The 22428-nt window shown below is 43.6% G+C and overlaps 1 protein-coding gene across 1 annotated transcript in view; it reads right to left on the bottom strand.

Annotated features, from left to right (window-relative positions):
- The window catches only part of CNTNAP2 (contactin associated protein 2), a 971924-nt gene that overhangs the window by 590467 nt on the left and 359029 nt on the right, over positions 1-22428 (bottom strand). Inside the window, exon 2 of the mRNA XM_053359792.1 lies at positions 10098-10217. Coding sequence (XP_053215767.1) covers positions 10098-10217 — 120 coding nt within the window. The remainder of the gene's footprint in view (positions 1-10097; positions 10218-22428) is intronic.

Here is a 22428-nt window from a genome sequence, read left to right as displayed (position 1 = left end):
CCTTAGGCTGCATTCTGCACTCATTTCTTAGGCGCCACATCTACTGACACTTCTCAGCAAACATACAAATGCATCATGCTTCCCTTTTCTCTATCCCCTATTTTATATTGTGAGCTGGTTTAGGTAAGAAGAGATTTCCCTTTTGTAGCAAGGACTGACTAATTTATTAGATTTCTTTAAAGCATTTCACAAAGATATATCTATAAACGGAGCAACATCCATCACCAAACTAGGCGTCTCAGTTCCAAATCTGAGAAACTGGAATTGTAGAAAGGCATGGCTGCTGGAACAGTGCAAGCAGGTGAGGCAATTCTTACATTTAACAGTATGACAAAAATAATAAGCATTATGATAGGTGGTGGGAAGTATATATTTAAGGTAAATTCCTTCCATTTTATTCCAAGGTTCTTTTAACAATACTTGGTATTTTTGCAAACCTCAGGATTCTCTCTGTAGCATGCAGATCCCTTCTCTAGTTCTCAGTGGTCCCTTTTTGGTTCTAGTCCTGTTAGGACTTACCATCTGTCTGAAGGAGTTGTTTTCTGTCTGAAGGAGTTGTAGAAGTACAGATGGGAGCACATGAACCTTGTTGAAGCCAGGTGGCCATTTTGTCCCCAAAATGTGTCACACAGTTTCACATTAGTGAAGCCACAACTTCCACACTGGATTTCACTTTGGACAGAATTCTGCTGCAAAACTATGCAGAAGAGCACTGAAGAGAAAGCACAATAACTCTACGTTCTATGTAGTATCTAATAGGAAACAATCTGTAGGACTCTAAAAGGGAGAGGCAGGCTCTTCTCTATTAGTCTGGATTAAATGCTTAAAAGGGGCTTGGGCTGGCATTGTGATGAGTGCCAACAATTCTATGATAATCTGGAAGCCCTCAAAGTTGCTCTCTCTTGCTCATCTTCCAATCATTACAATGCAAATGGTGCATCCACTACAATGTCTGCAACTCTCTACCATTTGCTGCAGAGTTAAAATATTTTACGTTACTAAAATAGCAGCCCCAATCACCACTGAATGCAAAGGTAATGTATGTGCTATTAGACAAAGTACCTGATCCAGCAAATAGTTAAAACACTTCTAAAGGATGACCTAAAAGCACTCCAGGAAAATTGCCCTTAAATTTTAATTGAAATCGCTTAAAATAATAGAGGCAATTCGTATTTATTACATATAATAAAAGGCATAATTGCATTACTTTCTGGAGCACTTTGCAGCAACAATCGTTATATGACAGTGCAAGGAAAAGACACTGACAATTATTTCCTCAAGCTGAGCTCCCCCCACCCCTTTTAAAACAAACCCCACAGGATAAAAGCTCTGTGTAGCTGAAGGAAGATGGGCTATAACACGGCTTCCTAATTTTGCCAGATATCTGTTTCAATTATTTTTAAGTGTATTACTTATAATACTATTCAGGGATCTAGGTAAATAAAGTGAAGTGGTAGAAGCAGAGGACCATCTTGTTAAAGCTCGGATGGCAGTCATCTTTGAGAATTCCTGGAGAACAGGCGAAGTCCCGGCAGACTGGAGGAGGGCAAATGTTGTCCCTATTTTCAAAAAGGGGAAAAGAGAGGACCCAAATAATTACCGCCCAGTCAGTCTGACATCAATACCAGGGAAGATTCTGGAGCAGATCATTAAGCAAACAGTCTGTGAGCACCTGGAAAGGAATGCTGTGATCACCAATAGTCAGCATGGATTTCTGAAAAATAAGTCATGTCAGACTAACCTGATCTCGTTTTTTGACAGAATTACAAGCCTGGTAGATGAAGGGAACGCAGTGGATGTAGCCTACCTTGATTTCAGCAAGGCATTTGACAAGGTGCCCCATGATATTCTTGTAAAGAAGCTGGTAAAATGCGGTCTTGACTATGCTACCACTCAGTGGATTTGTAACTGGCTGACTGACCGAACCCAAAGGGTGCTCATCAATGGTTCCTCTTCATCCTGGAGAAGAGTGACTAGTGGGGTGCCACAGGGTTCTGTCTTGGGCCCGGTCTTATTCAACATCTTTATCAACGACTTGGATGATGGACTCAAGGGCATCCTGATCAAATTTGCAGATGACACCAAACTGGGAGGGGTGGCTAACACCCCAGAGGACAGGAACACACTTCAAAACGACCTTGACAGATTAGAGAACTGGGCCAAAACAAACAAGATGAATTTTAACAGGGAGAAATGTAAAGTATTGCACTTGGGCAAAAAAAATGAGAGGCACAAATACAAGATGAGTGACACCTGGCTTGAGAGCACTACATGTGAAAAGGATCTAGGAGTCTTGGTTGACCACAAACTTGACATGAGCCAACAGTGTGACGCGGCAGCTAAAAAAGCCAATGCAATTCTGGGCTGCATCAATAGGAGTATAGCATCTAGATCAAGGGAAGTAATAGTGCCACTGTATTCTGCTCTGGTCAGACCTCACCTGGAGTACTGTGTCCAGTTCTGGGCACCACAGTTCAAGAAGGACATTGACAAACTGGAACGTGTCCAGAGGAGGGCAACCAAAATGGTCAAAGGCCTGGAAACGATGCCTTATGAGGAACGGCTAAGGGAGCTGGGCATGTTTAGCCTGGAGAAGAGGAGGTTAAGGGGTGATATGATAGCCATGTTCAAATATATAAAAGGATGTCACATAGAGGAGGGAGAAAGGTTGTTTTCTGCTGCTCCAGAGAAGCGGACACGGAGCAATGGATCCAAACTACAAGAAAGAAGATTCCACCTAAACATTAGGAAGAACTTCCTGACAGTAAGAGCTGTTCGACAGTGGAATTTGCTGCCAAGGAGTGTGGTGGAGTCTCCTTCTTTGGAGGTCTTTAAGCAGAGGCTTGACAACCATATGTCAGGAGTGCTCTGATGGTGTTTCCTGCTTGGCAGGGGGTTGGACTCGATGGCCCTTGTGGTCTCTTCCAACTCTATGATTCTATGATTCTATGATTCTATGATTCTATGAGACTGTGAGAAGAGCCTTCTGGATCTGGCCAGGGGCCCACCTAGTCCAGCCTCCTCTTCTCCCAGGGGCCGACCAGATGCCTGGGGGGGGGGGGAACCCTCCATGAATCTATCTAATCCTCTCTCAAAGCTGTCCAAGCTGGGGGCCACTGCTGCCTCCTGCCGGAGGGAGCTCCACAATTCAATTGTGTGATGTGCGAAGAAGCACTTTTTAAAAATCTGTCCTGAATCTATCAACATTCAGCTTCACTGAATTGCCATGAGTTGGGGGGAGGGCTTTTCTCTAACCACTTTCTACATGCCATGTCCAATTTTATAAACTTCTACCATGCCCCACTTCTTGCCCTTTCTCTGAACCCCAGAGCCCCAGATGTTGCTCTACCCCCTTGTTCATTTGGGCTGCCCTTTCCCTTTCCAATATCATTTTTGTGGGGAGGCAACCAGAACTGTGCACCTTATTCCACATGCAGGTCGCAGCAAAGATTGGTACAACCGCACCATGATATCAGCAGTTCTATTTCCATTCCTTTCCTTATGATTCCTCGTGTGGAATTTGCCTTTCCCGCTGCTGCCCCACCCTGGTTACCCCTTTCATCAAGCTATCTACTACGACCAATCCTGGTCCCTCAGCAGCACCTCTTCAGACCCCAAGAGTGTAGAAGTGAAATTAAGATTTTTTTGCCACAACATGCATCCATTTGCATTTGTTTACCTTGAAATGCATTTGCCATTTTACCTTCCATTCACTCAGTTTAGAGAGGTCCTTTTTCTTTAAAAAATCTCTTTTTCTTTTAACAACCTCGAACCATTTAATATCATCAGCAAACTTGGCCACCTCACTGCTCACCCCAAGCTTGTTTGTGAACAAGTTGAAAAGTACAGGGCCCAGTTGTGATCCCTGGGGGACTCCACTTTCGACTTCTCTCCATTCAGAGGACTGACAATTTATTCCTACCCTTTGCATCCTGCAACTTAAACTGGGGGGGGGGGGAGTTAGCTTTGAAGATACATCTTCTGCATCAAATGACATTGAAAGCCTTCCCTGCATATGACTAACAGTGGAGGTAAATTTATATGGTAGGTGCTACTTGGACAAATTATGAAAGGGATTTCAAGAGGAAGCACAATGGGGATTAGCAAAGGGAGGCACAAATTTGTAAACTGCCACAATAGTTTTTCCTAGCGCAAATTTGGTGGTTCCTGTTTGTGGGGGGACCGTCCAAGGAATTTGGAGGAAAGTAAGACTGGCTATGCCAAAACCCAATGAGAATCACCTTGAGATCTGAAGGTAAGGCATTCCACAGGGAGCGTGTCACTACCAAGAAGGCCTTACCATAGAGGCAGAGAAAATGATGCATAAAGTATTTATCTGTTACATTTATACACCACCTTTCTAATTATTTAAGTTATGCAAACTAGGTAGATTTACGTAAGTCAAAGAATTAAGATTTGTGCTGTGAAGCTGTGTGCCAGCATCAAGAGGCACATTGTCTTTAAGTTTCATAAGGTTGATGCATACACTCCATGGTGGTTGAGTTTATGTGGAATGCAAAACTGAAGCAAAACAATGTGTAGAGGGAAGGAAATGTTTCCTCTTATTTTCCCTGCAATTAGTGTTTTTTTGTCAGTCCTTTCCTGTTAACACAGATGTGCTTTGCGGCATACTGGATTTCTCACAAAAGAAAAGATTATCATTAATAATATGCTTCATCATACTGAGTAACTCACAATTGCTTGCAAATAATAAAAGTCTAATTGTGAAGACTGAAATGGGGCTAATAGCTGCACTCTTCTGTTTGGAAGGGGGGGAAAGGGGGGGAGCTTAATTTTAATCCCATTATCCCCCCCCCACTCCACCACCATCCAGCATTTCAGTGAAATGCTAGATGGTTATAATGCTACGCTAATAGCTTTACTGTTCCCTGCCAACGTTGTCAGGGAGAAAGGACTTCTGTGTCAGGTAGCTTACCTTGGTCATCTTTGCTCAATACAAACATGGATAAGAAATTAGTTTGCAACTATGGATAGATACTCACCCCCCCAAAACAATCTAACATAAATTGCAACAAAGCGTGTTCTTTTTCATAGAGAGCACGTGTCGCGGTGGGGTCTGACAGGCCACCCCTCTGTTGCTGGGCGGGTTAGTATGGATGACCATCTGCAGTGATTGGGTGGTTGGGTTACTGGGCAAATTTTGGTGTTGCCATTTAGGGGGATGGACCAAAGGTTATGAAATCAAGTCACGCAGCACTGACTGGGCTCTTTTGCTGCATGCATCAGTTCACCCGCCCACCCTCCCTAATCTAGGGCTATCGCGTTGACCTTGCTATGCCTGCCATGGGGTCGTCTGCTTTTGGGGCAGAGGCCTGGTAGGAATTGTGTCCATTTGGCTGATTGGCTGGTGCCATTTGGTTTTTGCCTACTGCGTAGCAAATTGTCACAACTTGTAAGGTTGTGGTTAGGCATTGGTTAAAAAATTGGTTGGTGGAGGGGTGAGGATTGGCAGTGCCTGCTCCTCCAATGTTGCTGCAGAAAGGGAATTCCGTTAAAAGAATCCAGGGGCTTGCCATTCTTTCGTCCGTACCCCTGAAGGGGGCTTAGGGCCGCACAAGCCCCTGGGAGCATGCGGGGGGGGGGAGAGGGTCTGGTGCCCAGCTCCATGCTCTCCCCAATATTGTTTTCCCTTACTGGCTTTCGCTGGAATCCAGAAGTCAGTTCTGTCCCTGGGCGTGCGGACAGATAGTCATAACCAATGCCTTAGCAACCACTCACATTTATGTATTTTAATAAAGTTGTGGCCAAAATTATGCCAAAAACCTTAAACAAAAATTATGTGTGAATTGTGAATTATTTAGGGGTGGCTTGGGGTACCTCAACATGCAAACTCCCTTTGCAGCCAATGGAAAAAGTTAGTTGCAACTAACAAGTTCTAAGGAAAGCCACAAGTCACTTCATCTAGGCTTAGACCATAATATGTGCCAGACAAGGGTGAGGGCAGCAAAAAGAGGGAAAGCTCAGGCAAACGGGGGCAAATGAGGGAGCCCCCCTCATTTTTGCATATGTTTAAGCAACTGCTTAAATACAGTGGTACCTCAGGTTAAGAACTTAATTTGTTCTGGAGGTCCGTTCTTAACCTGAAACTGTTCTTAACCTGAAGCACCACTTTAGCTAACGGGGCCTCCCACTGCTGCCGCACCGCCGGAGCACGATTTCTGTTCTCATCCTGAAGCAAAGTTCTTAACCTGAAGCACTATTTCTGGGTTAGCGGAGTCTGTAACCTGAAGTGCCTGTAACCCGAGGTACCATTGTATAGGAGCTTTACCACAAAAAGTTGGCAATCCTAACTGAGGAAGAGAAAATATCTGTTTTACAGAGTAGTCAAAGTATGTACATTCTAATGCATATTCACGATTTTGAGATTATGCTATGTCCAATAAAGACACACTAAAAGAGAGAGAAATATTTAAGATTATGAATTATATCCATTTTAATGTGTAAATGAAGCTGCATTTACAGCACACTGACCAATTTCTGCTAAATTCCTAAGCCCATGTTGGAACATATTTATGAGGCTATTAGTGTCAAGTGCTCTTCACAGCATTCCCTCTGAAATCCAGAGAGAAGGTCAAAGTTAGCAGGTTGGGTGGCTTGGGCATAAGCCCCTATCACCTTTTGGATATTCAAGTTCATGCTTATTACTGTCCAGTACCTACAAGTATACTAAATATATAGAATTTTTACAGATGAAAGCTTATAGTGGTTGGTAGGTGCTTCAGAAACATATGCTTAACAAAACTCTTAATTGCTACAATTTAATGAAGATTTAAAAGAAGAGGATAAAAGATTCAAATTATCTGGCAGATCAAAGAGAAAACAAAAACAATATTGCAATGTTTATTAACTATGTTCCCATCAATGAATGTGGTTCAAAGGGAAGGGAAACATGCCTGTGCTTTCTGTGTCTATAAATAAGGTTCTTTGAAAGGTTATGTTGATCCAAGGTTATGTGGGATCAAAACACAGATGCCAAACATGCATTGTTTTCCTCCTTCTTTCAACAGATTTCCTTAAATCTAATGCTATTATTCACATTGATTCCAACTGGGGCAATGAGGAGCTGGGCGAATGTGAGAATTCTTCCAAGGTTCAACTGCAGAAGAATCTGGAGACTCATAATTCTTGCCTCTTGTATTCGGCCCCATGACACTTGCTTCTGGGCAAACTTCTTCGGCACTCCTATGCGATGCCATAATGCTGCACCCTTGCATATTCCCACGCCTTTGGTCTGGGTGGTCCTTGTGGGTGTGGGGGAGTTTGAGGCTGCTAATGATATGCAGGGCGTCACCACATATTTTGCCTTCCTGGGGACACAAGGAGACAGGAGGCTGCTACTTGTGCTGGGAGCTGAGACTCAGCTGCATGTAGAATTAAGAAGCACTGGACACAGAGCACCAAGTTTCATTTCAAGAGTTGAAATCCTTTACACTACTGGGGGGGGGGGAATCTGGCCACCGCCACCAGTGAAGTCTGACCAGTGAGGCCACCCACCTGTCAACACAGTGGTGTCACATGATCCTTTTACGCATCAGGGGCTTTGCAGGAACCAACAATCTGCTGATCATCAGGTCTTGCTGAGCCTCTCACAGAAAAATTCTGCCTTGAGACCACTTTGCAACCACCAGCCGATTACAGGTAAATTACAGGCAGATATGCCAAGGGTTTTGTGCTATGCGCCTTTAAATTTTGATTATTATTTAAATAAGCATCTATAACTTCTTTATTTTTTGGCAAGATTTGATTAATTTTTCAGGCACAGCAAACTCTTCTGAGGCAAAATTATGCTAAATTTCAGAAGGAAGCTGCAGTCCTACAGGAGCAGCATTTGTAGTTTCGGGATAGATAAAAAAAGAAATCGGTTTATCTCTCCATGTGCTTTCTGTGCAATTGGTCTGAAAGGAGCAGGCCTGAATGGAGTGTCCTTAGGTCAGAAACCTGCCAAATTGTAGACAAATAGGTCCAGGTGTTGTTTTGTGCCAGGTGCTTTTAAAGGTTTATTGAGAGGAGAACTAAAAGGGATTCACTTTTCTGCCAGTGGTTTTGTTTGTGGGCTCTGATTTTATGGCATCACTTAGATTCCTTTAATGGTACTGCACAAACAGCAGGAAGGGCAGTGGTTTGATTTGAAGAGGAGGCTGCTGTTGAGACCTTGACTTCCCTTCCTCCCGCAAACCCTCCATGGTCACTTGCAGAAGCGTTTTTCTGCTTCTGCTGCTTCTCCACTGGTGTGCTTCTTGCCCTGACCCCCCCCCCCTTTGGCTGCCTGCCTTGGTAGCCAATCAGAAAGAGACTCCAGCCCTCTGGTGGAAGTCTGAGGCACTGCACCACCAGACTGCTCTGGCTCAGCTGTCCATCACAGTCGCCAACTCATCACGGGCTTCCCTCTGCCACCTATTTCATTTATGCATCTTATAAAAAATATTGATAGACCTCCCTTCATACAAAAAAAATCAGGGCAGTGTACAAAATATACAAAGGGAGAAAATACAATTTCAAACATTACAGAATAACCATATAAAGAACTGGCTCATCTTTAAACTACTGAATAGGCCTGTTTGTCTAAGCAAACAACCCCCAAGAGTCACCTGAAGGTTAGAAGCGAGGATGCTGGCCAAGCCTCTGCTAGCACAGCAGTGCTTTTGTTCTGGGGGGACGCATACCCCTAAGCAGTATGTGAATATAAGTTTGGCCTCATTGAGGGGCAGTATTTCAATATGAGTAGAAAAATGAGAGTACCTCTAAATATATATATTTTGGGGGGGGAGCACAACAGCACAGTATTCCATTGCATGGGTCCTAGTTCAGGGTTGGGGAACCTTTGGACTGCAAGCCAACCTTGTCTCACTAGGGAGTCTGATTTGACGCAGGAGGTCATCTCCCTCAAACAACACCCACATCTCCATCAGCTGGCGTCACCAGTGATGCCAGCGGTTGTGCAGGAGGGCAGAGTTCCATTCTCTGCAGGATTTAACCCCTGTGCAGCAGCCAGCAAGCAGGAGTTAGATACTCCTCAGTTTGACTGTGCATGCCAGGTTCCTCCTGGGAAAAGGCACAAACAGCCAAAGGAAGCATCTGGGTTGGGAAGTGGCCCCTGCTCCCAGGGAAGAGGCACGTGAAGCGAAAGCAAAGCAGAGCCTGGGGGTGGGGGGTTTCTGACATAGCTGCTCAAGGTAGAAGTCCCTTGCAGAACAGGTGTCTGCACAAAAGCAAGTAAGGTGGTTACACACCCCTGTTGGAGCCAGCTGAAATTCTGTAATGGGGGGGGGGGACTAACCATGCTCCTCCAGGTGACCTCAGTGATCAAGCTGGGATATAAGGGCTCACCCAGGCCTTAAGAATATGCTGGCCCCAGTTGTCCAAGGGTTTGTATATCAACACAAGATCCTTGAACCTGGTCCAGTAGCAGAGGAACAGCAAGTGCCTAGAAAGGGGAACCACCTGGAAGACTTGGGTGTTTGCTCTCTATGCCCTCATATGGGCCACTGAAGCAATGGGAAGGCCTAGGCTAAGCGGCTGCTTTGGGTATCAGGAAGGTATGCAAGTTTGCCATCTCCTTGCTGCTGTGGCAAACTGTGCAAAAGGTTTGCTACAAACGAGGCTATTTTCTCTCTTGAGAGACCAAATAACTTTAGGGAGAACAGAACATTAGTAATTCCTCCCAAATATTTTTGTTTTGTTCAAAAACATGGGCCTGAAAGAGAGGGGTGTTGATGACGCATAATGTGCTACAACAGGGTCATCTGACAGGCGCTCCCACTTATTGCATATGCTGCACATGAGCAACAGTCATGCTCCAGCTTTTTGGATGGTGAACATGCCACTAAGATTATATATTACTTACTGGATTTGCATATCACCTTTTTATCTTTTTAGGTAGCTTACATAGCACATTATATTTCTGCTGAAATTTCGTAAGTATTGCAAGTAATTTATTCCAATCTGTGGTGTCAGTCCTAAGCTTCCTAAAAGCACCTTTTTATTTTTGAAAGTTTCATTACCAACCTATTATGCTGTTAGTAGTGGATACTTCTTGCAAATACTTCTTGCAAATGACGTGTGCACAAATCTCTTACCTCCTCGTTTGTTTAGCTTTGCGAAACCTGGTGCATAACTGTTGGATGCAGACGGCATCGATGACGAGCTGCTGAAGAAGGAGGGGGCCAGGCCTGAGACCAAGGGCTCCTCACATTTTTCTGAAAGACAAAGAAGAAGAGTGTTGTTTCAGGGATGCGTCACCCCAGTGCTCTGCAGAGCAGTCTGTTAAAAGTTATGCAAGCAGAATTTCCTGATCTGGAACTCATGCAGAGTGGGAATCCATAAGCTCCCCACACCAGGAAAGGATTTCCAAAGTTTCACTGCAAACTGTCTTTAAACTTGTTACAAAAACACTGTAAATAAAAACCAGAAGATTGCTCATCAACAACTAGGAATGCAATCCAGTTTTCTTTAGGTTCTTCCTTGTTAATATAGTCTAAGAACTATTCTCTGTCTGGTCCCAGAAAGAGATTCAAATAAGCAAGTTGCTTCCTCAATATGCTAACAGCTTCTGAGAGAATCCGAGACTCTCAGGGATGAGCCATCGATTCACATAACATTGGAACAAAGACTCCACCACAAGCACCTTCTGCACCTCCACGTAACATTTTATCATACCCTCCAACATTTCTCTAATGCAAATAGGGATGCCCTATTATATGCTGGGCGGCTTCCAACATATATAAAAGCATAATAAAATTTTTAAAACTTCCCTATACTGGACTGCCCTCAGATGGCTCGGGAACCAGATAACTCCATGCCCTCCAACATTTCTCCGATGAAAATAAGAATGGCCTACCATACCTGCCAATATTTCTCCAATGCAAATAGGGAAATCCTAAGGAAAAGCGGGACATTCTGGGATCAAATCAGAAACCAGGATGGCCTCTGTAAATCTGGGACTTTCCCTGGGAAATAGGGACACTTGGAGGATTTGTTTTATGCATATTGCATGTACAGCTTTCACACATTCTAGGCCATGTTTTAGGGCGCATTCACCACCTTGCCCCTGCGACTGAAGGCCTGTGACATGCGTGCATGACATCAGCACGCCCCACAGTGTGCACACAGGATGCAAGCACACCTCATGGCATGTGTGCATGGCTACCCCGGAGCTTGGGGGGGCGGCCTTTCCTCTGAAATTGGGGTGTGTACCCCCCCGGCCCTCCCTACTTAGTGCCCCTGTTTCAGGGTATACAGAGCACTAGCCAGGCCTTTATGGCCTTTTTGTTGCCACTCTTGAACAGGATGTGACCTAGAAAACTCGCAGTGCTGTCCTGCAGGTGCCTATTGCAGTAGATAACTTCCAGGGCATCTTGTTTGCTTTTCATTGTGGGAGCCCACTCAGGCCCCCAAGAATACAGTCAAAAACACCACTCTGTAATTATGCCATACCATACAAAGTCTTTCTATTGGTCAAGTCATCCAGACACACTTCACCAGCATGGTGGGAAAGGTGCCTTTCTGACACCAGCGGCCCTCACAACAATCTCCCCTGCAGGCTGCTTTGTATGACCAGCATCCCAAATGCCTGCAGTAAAACTGCAATAATCCCCTCTCACACCTGGCCAAGTGGCCAAGAATGTATAGAGTCATTCTGATTCACCTCATCATATAGGTGCGGCCCATCCTGGTGGCTGCACTTTTACCCACATTGTGAGGAGCAAACCCACACCCTCCAACATTCCTCTGGATGAAAATAGAGACATTTTTGTCCAAGGACTGTTGGAGGGTCTGCTTCCCCTTTGGCCCCTGTGCTTCTGCCACCCGCCCCCCAAATTCTCACTCAACCTGCAACTGACCCTCATTGACCCCCCTCTTTCGGTCCCCCCTCAGCCCCTCCCACAGAGTATACACCAGCAGGACACAGCACGTTCACTGCCTCAACAAGTACTTCTGGCAGCGGGACCCTGTCCGCCAAGACACACACCTGCCCACTCCCAGGATGGGATCATGTGACAAGCGGGTGGCTATCTCTGTCTGTCTGTCCATCTCTCTCCTGCCCTGCAGCTGCCCTTTCAGCACCTGTGTTTCTGCTGCCCCCTGCCAGGAGTTCTCACTCCCCCCCCCGACCCTCTGTGCTCCCCCCCTCCCTGAGCATTTCCTATCTAAAGAAAGGCAAGAGCACATACACACCCTCCACCGCCCTGAGAAAACCCCTTAATCACAATTTTATTTTATTCTTTGGTGGCTTTACAAAAAGAAAAACACACAGCAATATATACATTTTAGAAAGGAGAAATATTTTTTAAAATAGAGATATATATTTTAAATCAGGACTCCTTGTGCTCTGCTCCGCTCCCCCTTTCTTCCCGCTCAGCACAACATGCAAGCCTGGACCCCGGGGGTGGCAGCCTCTCCCCTTCCTTGCCTGCTCTCCAGCAGCCACTATGAGGAGGAGGCTGGAAGTGGCGGCCATGGAGAGGCAACGGGGGCTCCCTCTCAGCCACAGCCACTCGGGACAAGCGCCGGATCATCCTCCTCCTTCTAGGAACAATCAGAAGCCAGGATGGCTTTTGTAATTCCAGGACTTTCCCTGGAAAATCAGGACACTTGGAGGGTATTCCAGCCTCTAGGGTAATATTTAATAAGCAATGCATAGAAGCCACTGACACAATTTCCTGGCAATTTCCATACATGTCAATGGGTATTGTGCACACAAATTGTACATGGTTATTGGGGTAATCAAAATAGCAGCAACTTGTCCATGCTTAAGCCATGATTTATCAGGGAAATAACTCATTTGCACTCTGTTAATCATTAGAGATGCAGCAAGAAGTGAAATTTAAGAGGTCTAATCTGTTTTTGCAGTAATCTCAATAATCCTTTTAAGCACTTTACTTCCATTCGACTCAGTACAGAAGAGAATAGGAGCCAACTGCTAGGGGACAAGGTCCCTTTGCCTCCTCCCATAAAATATTTGAGGGGGCAGGGCCTCCCCAAAGCTGATGGGCATTGCCATTCAAATAGTGTGTGTGCACTGCATCATGTGATCGATTACGCATACAGGCACTCTGTGCAATGCTATCTTGCAAAGGGGGGGGGGGGGAATAACACTGATGCAGCGTTGCTTTTCTATATGGTATCAACTTTTGCAACCAGTGAAGAAGTTTGCAAGTGTATCCATTCTGAGCTGGTATTTAGGAAGCCAGTGGCTACGTGACGCAGTCATTACTAGTACCAAGGTGTAATAGAGACACATATAAAAAAAAATGAAGATGCTTTTTAAAAAAAGTGTTTTGAAAAATATATTGAATTTGCCATAAGCTCACCTTGGCCATCTAGTATCGCATTTGTATAGATGCACTTTATATTTGCAGCTGTATAGCTGAGTCCCAAATGTAGTGTTACCATATATGACTGGAGCCTCATATGCTACCAAGGTGATTCCAACATTGCAAGAGGTTGGACTAGATGACCCTCGGGGTCCCTGCCACCTCTGCAATGTTCTGTGTGGTTATTCTTTTCCCAGCAGTTACAATGTGACCTCAGGTGAAAGTAGCCCTAGGACAGTAGTGGTAACTGGGAGCCCTGGGTTATGAAGCGACCATTTCCTTATTGTGTTGATTTGGAAGTTCTACCAGAGGAGACCTCCAGTGTTATTAGACGCTCCTTGCCAATATATGTTACAGCCTGGAATTTGTTTCTAATTCTATTTTTGAAGACGTGGCTCAAGAAAGAGAAACAAGCCTCCCTTCCATGCTAATAAATGTGGCACCATCTATTTAGTCTCTCACAAGCTCTCTCTACGTAAATTCAACTCTAAATCAATTTGCGAGGTGAGAGAGAGGGAGATTCTCAAAATGAGCAAGCTGCTAAGATAAATTGCATTAAATCTGAGCACATAGCTTGCAATAGTGTGTACCATACATGAGCTAGCTAAAAAATAGAAATCAAAAGTGGCTTTTGCAGGGTTGAGGCAACATTTGTAATGTTGTCGGAGCTCCTCTATGCTTTTTCACTTAACCCTCGGCTGAAAGCCAGAGATGTTATAGATGCCACAAGGGAAAGATTCCAAGAAACACAGAATCTTTTGACAGGTTTTGCTGTTTTTTTCAGAAGGGGAAATATCCAATCTTTCACTTACTAAAAGTGCAATCCTCTAAGCCTTTCTGTTGCAGAGATACAGCAGCCTTCCTTATATAAGTCAATGTACTGTATCCTGTTAATCAATTATGGAACACTCGCGCCAGCCAGCGTGACAGCGGCAGCAAAGGAATAAACGCTACTCTATACCATTTATCTCAGTAAGGTGTTAACTTCAAAGACAACCTGGGACCATTTAAATGTTAACATTATGAAGCAACAGCAATCTTCCAGTTTACTCCACTTTGTCCTAATAAGATCTGGCAACAGTGTCTTTAGTTTCTCACATGCTCAGTGCAAGAAGAAAACAGGATCTGTTTTCTGTAGCCCCAAGGCAACAAATCCACTTTTTTGCAGTTCGGAACTGAGGGTGAAATGGACTGAAAACTATGGGGTGAATACGTCTGAGCACCCTGTAAGCAAATCAGGAACTAATGCTCAGTAGAGAAATTTATTATTATTAAAGGTAAAGGTGAAGGACCCCTGACAGTTAAGTCCATTCGCAGACGATTCTGGGGTTGCGACATCTTGCTTTACAGGCCAAGGGAGCCAGCGTTTGTCTGCAGACAGTTTTTCTGGGTCATGTGGCCAGCATGGCTAAGCCACTTCTGGTGCAACGGAACACCCAAACCAGAGATGTGCGCCGAAACACCATTTACCTTCTTGCCGGAGCGGTACCTATTTATCTACTTGCACTGCGTGCTTTCGAGCTGCTAGATTGGCAGGAGCTGGGACAGAGCAATGGAAGCTCACCCCGTCGCGGGGATTCAAACTGCTGACCTTCTGATTGGCAAGCCCAAGAGGCTCAGTGGTTTAGACCACAGCGCCATTATTATTATTATTAATTAATTAATTAAATTTGTATACTGCCCTTCATCCAAAGATCCCAGGGCAGTACACAACAGAAAAATACAAAATCATGATAAGGTTGTGCTTCATCTGGTCCAGAGCTGCTAGCCAAACTAACTTTGTATTGGGTGAGCCTCCTGCATGATTAGAATCCATCAGTCCAAAACATTCCCGTGGAAACTTTGCTGAGCTCTACCTCCACACATCCCACCATCTTTTCACTTGAAACTTCAGCCTCTAATGCCCCTTGATGGATATTCAAGTTTTAGGGAACCCTGAAAATGTGGGTATCAGAACTGGAGGAGTGGAAAGCAGCACAGGTGAGCAAAATTCAGGGAAATGTGACATTAGGTGGCTTTGCAAACCTGGCAAATAACCAACTATCTTTGTGAGACCCAGCGAAAGGAAGACATGGACAGTGTCTCTTCGCTTTTTATCTGCTGTTTCTAGGCAAGCTCTCACACATACATTGTCCTTTTATGTTTTCCATTTTCATTCTTGCTTGAAGATGCGAATGAGATTGCTATTGAGGCAGGTTTGCATTTAGCTTCATGAGCAAATGAGCCCAGCCACAGCTGAATCATTTCTGTGAATCGGTCTGGGGCTCAGCTGTAATCTCAAGATTAGAGCCTCACTTATTGATCCTAAGGAATGCCTCATATTCCACCCCAAATTGCACAGTGTCAATAGAGATAAAACATTATTGCTCCAAAGACTTCTGGCTCCTGCCACTGCCATGGCAGCTGAAAGAAGATAAAAGAAAACAGCTGCTTTCCTACACCCCAAACTGAAGCCAAACAGAAGGAACACATTAAAAGATAGGACCAAGCAATTGGAATAGAGTTGCTCAGAAAATATAATTTCTGAAAGCCTGTAAAAAAAGAAAATGCACACACACTATAGTTAACCCTCTTTATTTATGTTTAAAATAACAAGAAAGGCCTCAAGAGATGCTTTCAAAATGCTCCACGTCCTAATTTCACCCCCAAAATGTACAGCTCCAAATTGCTTATTTTTTTCTTAAGTCTCCAAAGTTCCACTTATTATTCCTCTATTTTGTACAGAACATGCAGTTTGCCACAGCCTTCAACTTTTCTGCATATATGTGCACTTTGCTACAGCAGTGCAAAAAGGCAATATTGAGAGTACACATAACAAATGCATCAATGTTATTTTTGTGTGGTGTTTCACTGATGCACAGGAGTTCATGTATGCATTGGTAAAACACCACACAAAAATAATATCGATGCAATCTTATTTATTATCATATCAATATTGGTATTAACATATCAAGAGTGCTTCTTTGCACTGTTGTGTATCAGTGCACATTGGTAAAATAAGCAGCAGGGGAGAAGCGCAACTAAACTGAAGGAATTTAAAGCAGCAGAAAACTTTTCAGTCTCCAAATCTGGAATTAAATTTAGAAATTATTTTGGTTAAACTGAAAATCCCAGATGAGTGAGGCTGCACCCCTATATTCACACACCTGGGAGTAAGCCCCATTGAACACAATGAGTCTTATCCTCAGTAGAAATGTACAGGATTGTACTGCAGCACAGTGGGAGAGCAAACCCATGGAACAATAAAGGAACAGAACGGGGGAAATCTGTTCATTCCAGGGCTATTCAGATACATTCAGGTCATCAAATTCCTAGCTCTTATACAGACTTCTGTGGAGGAATCATGGCTGTTAAGATGTCTCCTGTCGAGACTCTTAACAACAGAGATAATTAGGTGGTGATTAACGATAGCTGCTGCCTATTGTATTATCTTTGAGGAACAGAGATAACAGGGATTAACTTCCAATGCTCTGGAAGGGCTGCTCTCCTGCTGTGGGACCGAGAAATCTTCAAAGAGCCCAGACAGCTGAGTGACAGGGGAGCAGAAGAACCACCCAAACACCACTTAATAGCCCTAGGGATCAGTCCTAGGGCAAAGATCAGTGAAGCCTCCCTCACTTCAATTTTTTATGAAATTCCTATAAATTACTACTGAGAATGACTCTCTGCTGGTTCATAGAATCATAGAATGGTTAGAATGTTCATCTGAAATACGACCCAATGACTGGCTTAAGACAAAGGGGCTCAAAACAAAACAAAAACATGTTCTAATGATACATACTAAATAAAGTTTTTAAACAGCTAAGAGATTCTCCAACTCTGAGAAATTTTCATCTTATTTTGTTCTAAATCCTGCTTCACTAGTGAATGTGCTGCTTGTTATGTGAAACTACATGGCTGCTCACTGTGAGGGTGGAATGTTAGGAATGTAATTTATTGATAAGCAAGGACTGTGTGGATTTCAGAGAAAGCACTCAGTATGGTAAAAGTACTTATAAAACATCCCACTGATGCTTGGTGTCATGCAACAATTATTTAATGAGCAATTAAAAGAACTAAGAGAGAAGGTGCCTAAAATGGTAAATGGAAATGGATAGGACAAAGCTGAGGCTGGAAAAGATATGTCGCCTTTGGGAAAAAATACTGATGGAGGTTTGCCAGAGCAGGAGATTGGAAGGGTAAAGCTAGAGGCAATGGATGATGAAACTGGGAGAACCTCCACACAGGTGACTGAAGGAGTGAAACAGCTGTGATAAGAAATATCCTGAGCTGGCAGGTATAGAGATGAGAAAGAAATGACTCTGTGTAAAATTTGCATGCAGATGAAGGTGATAGCTAGCTTATGATGAACCCTGGGAAGCAGGAATGGGAAGATTTCCCAGGGTAGGGGCCTGAGGGAAGCTCCCAGGTGAGAGCTGGGAGGGTTCACCTCTTTCTGTGTGTGTCAAGTCTTCCTATAGGGGAGGACTCTGCATTCTTGTTTTCCCCCCCCCTTTTTCCTTTTTGTTTAGATTTGTTAATTTTTTTATTGTAATGTACTTTATTGTAATTATGAAAGGTTGAGATCTTGGGGGGAGGGAGAGAAATTCATTGCTCAAATACATAACATGTATTTATTCTCATATGTGTGTGTGTGTGTCTGCATTTATATACAGCCCATTAAACAAAGTTCTCTTGTTTAGGTAAAATATATAAAAGTGCAAGAGCAAATGATGCTATATTCTAGAATAAACAGCCCATGATGAAGATGGCTTTTATCAGCTGACAGGACTCACTTGAGACTGGAAGGTGACCCATTGCATTACTGCACAGCTTGTTGTAATAGCTAGCAACATTTTTGCAGAGGATGTGAAGAAAAAGTCATGCTGCAACCACACAATGCTCAGAAACGCCTTTATTAATGCAAGCAGAATTGTGGATCAATGCATTAATTTGCTCTGTATTCTCTTCTGATGACAAGAACCATGGTCCTTTGAATTTAAGAGGTTACAACTTTATTGTCTGATAAGTGGCACCTGTCATTGAAAATTGGCAGTAATCTTCAGAGATGTTACCTAAGGCCACTAAGAATGCATGTTTGTTTCATCACAATCTCCATTCCGTGGAAAGTCTGAGGACTGTTTACAGACATGCACTTGGAGAGTCATTACCCTTTATGTAAGGTGGTTGGACAAAAGATGTCTCCCATTTGATCCTGTACAGAATCTTCAAAGATAGAGATAGAGATATGAGAGAATATTTTATCACAGGTGAAAGAAAAGCAAAGAGTTGTGATTTAATTTTAAAAGGCAACATTGGGAGGAAGTGCAGCTGTGAGTATGCTTCTCAGAATTAGTAGTATGGTTGACTTAATGAAGAAGGTCCCAGATTTAATCCCTGAATTGCCACTTTAAAGGATGAGGACAAGTCATAAGCTCTGTCTATTGCCTGTTTTAGAAACTCTTCATACCGGGGGGGGGGGGGGTGGCAATTCATGTAGTCACTAGGAAACTGACCATGATGAGTCTTCAAGCCATTTCCACGGCACTTCATCTTAACTTAAACCATAAGACTGATTATTTCCAAAGCCTCTCCTAACTTGCCAACTATTAAAAATGCTGGTGGATGAGAGACCTTTTCACACTTTTTTTGGGGGGGGGGATTCACATCTAGGTTTTTCCCCCTTCTTTAATGTATTTTTATTAAAGATTTTCTTGATTTACAAAAGTATGTGCAATGTGTCTCTCTCATATTTTTTTCCGTGTAACATTTTTACAAATCAGTTTCATTTGTTGAGACATTAGGAAGAAGAGGGGGGAGGGGGAAAAGATGGGTGGGGGGTGGGGTCGTGTGACAATTTTTCTATTTTACTTAATGTATGTAGGGTTTGGTGTCAGCATTGCTTGTGCAGGTTCTCTGCTGTTCTCTGCTTTGGTGGTGAGAGAGGTTGGGGTTGGCCTAGGGTGTGGTTGTTCGTTTGTGATTGGCTGTGGTGATCTTTGTTTTCGTGTGTGAGTGGGGTGGGTGTTTTGGATCAGGTTAGCCATATTGATTTGTATGCTGTTGGTGGATTATTGTCATTGTCCTGTTGGGCTGTGTATGTGATAAAGGGGAGCCATACCGGGGTGAAGGCGTCTTCTTCTATTTGTCCCTGTGTCAGTTTCAGTTTATTGGTTAATTTTTCTAATAAGGCTGTTTCCCATAGTATTTGGTACCATTGGTCCATCCTTACTCCTGACAGGTCTCTCCAGTGTCTGGTTATGATGTTTCTGCCTGCTGAAAGTAGGTGGGTTATGAGTTCTTTGTGGTGTAAGTGAGCATTATTGTCTTGGAGATGTTTAGTAAGGCCAATTCTGGGGTGATTTCTAATAGTTGCTTGGTTATTTTACATATTTCTCGTATGGTTGTTATCCAGAATAGTTGGATTTTGGGACACTCCCACCATATATGGAGGTGCACCCTCTCCAGCATTTTGGTGAGGTTCCTGGGCGTATTATCGCTAGTTTTCTTGGTGTTAGGTACCACCTGTAGATGAGTTTCAGAGTGAGTTCTTTTCGTTGATATGGATTTAAAGGGGGGTTTAGACCACATTCTGGTCCATTGAGTGGAGTTAATCTCATAGCCTATGTCATCCTCCCATTGTTTTTTGATTGCATCTAGGGAGTTCGTGGGATTTTTGAGTGGTATTTTGTATATTGCGGATACCATCCCTCTACTGTGTCCCTTTGTTGTTAGGAGGAGGTTTTTGAAGGTTGTCAGGGGCCTAGTTGCTGCTGATTTTACTACTGGATTGTTTAAGAGGGCATGTAATTGGTGGTGTGTTAACCAAGGCATTTGGGTGTCTTCTAGTTTGTCTTGTATTTCTTGTGTTGACAAAGGTTTGTTATTTTTATAGGAATCTATAGGCGATATAAGCCTTTGGTTTGCCAGGTTTTAATCTGGAGGTTTTGAGCTGCGTGGTGGAATAATGGGTGGTACGCCAGGGGAATTAGTGGGGTTGGGGATAGTTTGCCTATTACTGTTTTCTATGCTTTGAGCGTTGTCTGTGTGTACAGTGGTACCTTGGGTTAAGAACTTAAGTCGTTCTGGAGGACCGTTTTTAACCTGATACTGTTCTTATCCTGAAGCACCACTTTAGCTAACAGGGCCTCCTGCTGCCGCCGTGCCACTGCTACATGATTTCTGTTCTCATTCTGAAGCAAAGTTCTTAACCCGAGGTAATATTTCTGGCTTAGGGAACTCTGTAACCTGAAGCATCTGTAACATGAAGCGTCTGTAACCCGAGGTACCACTGTACCTGTTAAGTGTTGTGGGAATTTTCCTTAGTTCTTTTCACTCTTCAGAGGACAGGAGAGCCCCTATTCATGAGATAGAAGGAGTGTGTGAATTCAGTCAAGAATTTATATGCATATTACTAGCCAGGTAATCTTGGCTAGTAAGAGACGCGGGTGGCGCTGTGGGTTAAACCACAGAGCCTTGGGCTTGCCGATAAGAAGGTCGGTGGTTCGAATCCCCGCAACAGGGTGAGCTCCCGTCACTCGGTCCCTGCTCCTGCCAACCTAGCAGTTTGAAAGCACATCAAAGTGCAAGTAGATAAATAGGTACCGCTCTGGCGGGAAGGTAAACGGTGTTTCCGTGCGCTGCTCTGGTTCGCCAGAAGCGGCTTAGTCATGCTGGCCACATGACCAGGAAGCTGTACGCCGGCTCCCTCGGCCAATAAAGCGAGATGAGCGCCGCAACCCCAGAGTCGGTCATGACTGGACCTAATGGTTAGGGGTCCCTTTACCTTTACCTAATCTTGGAAAACAACCATTTCCTGGACTGACAACAACTGGTTTCTGCTATTTTGGATTGTGGTTTAATTTCACTGCTTGCTACTTTCCTGGAGACTGCCTAGGGGTAACATGAATTGCCCAATTTTGGTGCACATAATTTCTTAAATAGATTATAATAAAGCTAAAAAAGAAAGTAGTTATATTCCATGAAGACACTACCAACTTTTAGATAAATGTAAGCAAGAATCTGAAGAAAAGTATGATAGCCCCAACCTATTTGTGTTTCCAGTCCATTCCCACATAACTTTAAGATGGTGCAGTTCCTCCAATTTCACCCTGCCACATCCAATCCATATATGCTCTATGCATTGCAGAAGCTGCCTGCCTGGCTACTTATCAGTTGCCTGCTGTTGCCAGCAGAGATAAAAGCAAAAACCGATAGGTGCATAACTGATAAATCATGCTGTGTTTCCTTGACAGCTTTTCTCTTGGAGGAAAAGACAAATCATGTCCTAACAACTTTCCCCTTAAGCTTTTACCCAGGCTTTATTCAACTATAAATACTAAATGCTCTAAGATTTCAGCCATTTCAACCAGACATCTACCCACACCACCTTTTTCTTCTGTGCAAAGGAGAGGGGTGTCCCAGACTACGTATTTTCTTATTGCCCCTCTGATGTGTTAATTTCTTGCAATCTGCAAGCTCTGGTGTTTAATGCACCAAACACTTTATGTCCCAATGATGTACTGATTTCTGTGGAGTATTATTAAAATGTGTCAGCTGAAAGGTTTCTGCAGCAAGCCATCCAGAAATGAATTTGACTTGTTTCCTTCACTTACTGCCATCAACTGGAAGGCACACACAGCTCTAATCACAGAGACAGTTTTTGTAAATGCTTCCTGGAACAGCCTCTGGTAAGAAGAGAATTCATATCTTTAAAGAAAAGAATCTGCTTCCTTGTGTTATTAATCTGTATATTCAGTGTTTATATATCAGGTTTGGCATTCCGACTTCTGTTTAAGAATATTTGCCCCATTGGGTAACTGTGGGCAGAACTAAGGTCAAGGACAAAGCCTAATGGGTAAGAGGCAAATCTTCCATGAATTGATTGCATGGGATATTTCTTGGAGTGAGGGGCATATGAGGATTGTTTCTCATAAGTATTTTTAGAAACTTAAAAATTAAGTTTTTTAAAACAACAACAACAACAAAAGAATAGAGGAAGGATGGAATCTGATGAGTTGGGGATTTAGATCTAACAGCCTGTCAAAATCTAGAGGCTGATGGTCACCTGACAGAGGACACCTTTGGAGATCAGCTCAATAAAACAATGGTTGCT

This window comes from Podarcis raffonei, chromosome 12 (genome assembly GCF_027172205.1).
Source record: "Podarcis raffonei isolate rPodRaf1 chromosome 12, rPodRaf1.pri, whole genome shotgun sequence".
Lineage (NCBI taxonomy): Eukaryota > Metazoa > Chordata > Lepidosauria > Squamata > Lacertidae > Podarcis > Podarcis raffonei.
Note: the sequence above shows the minus strand (reverse complement) of the source record. Positions and strands in the feature narration are given on the sequence as shown.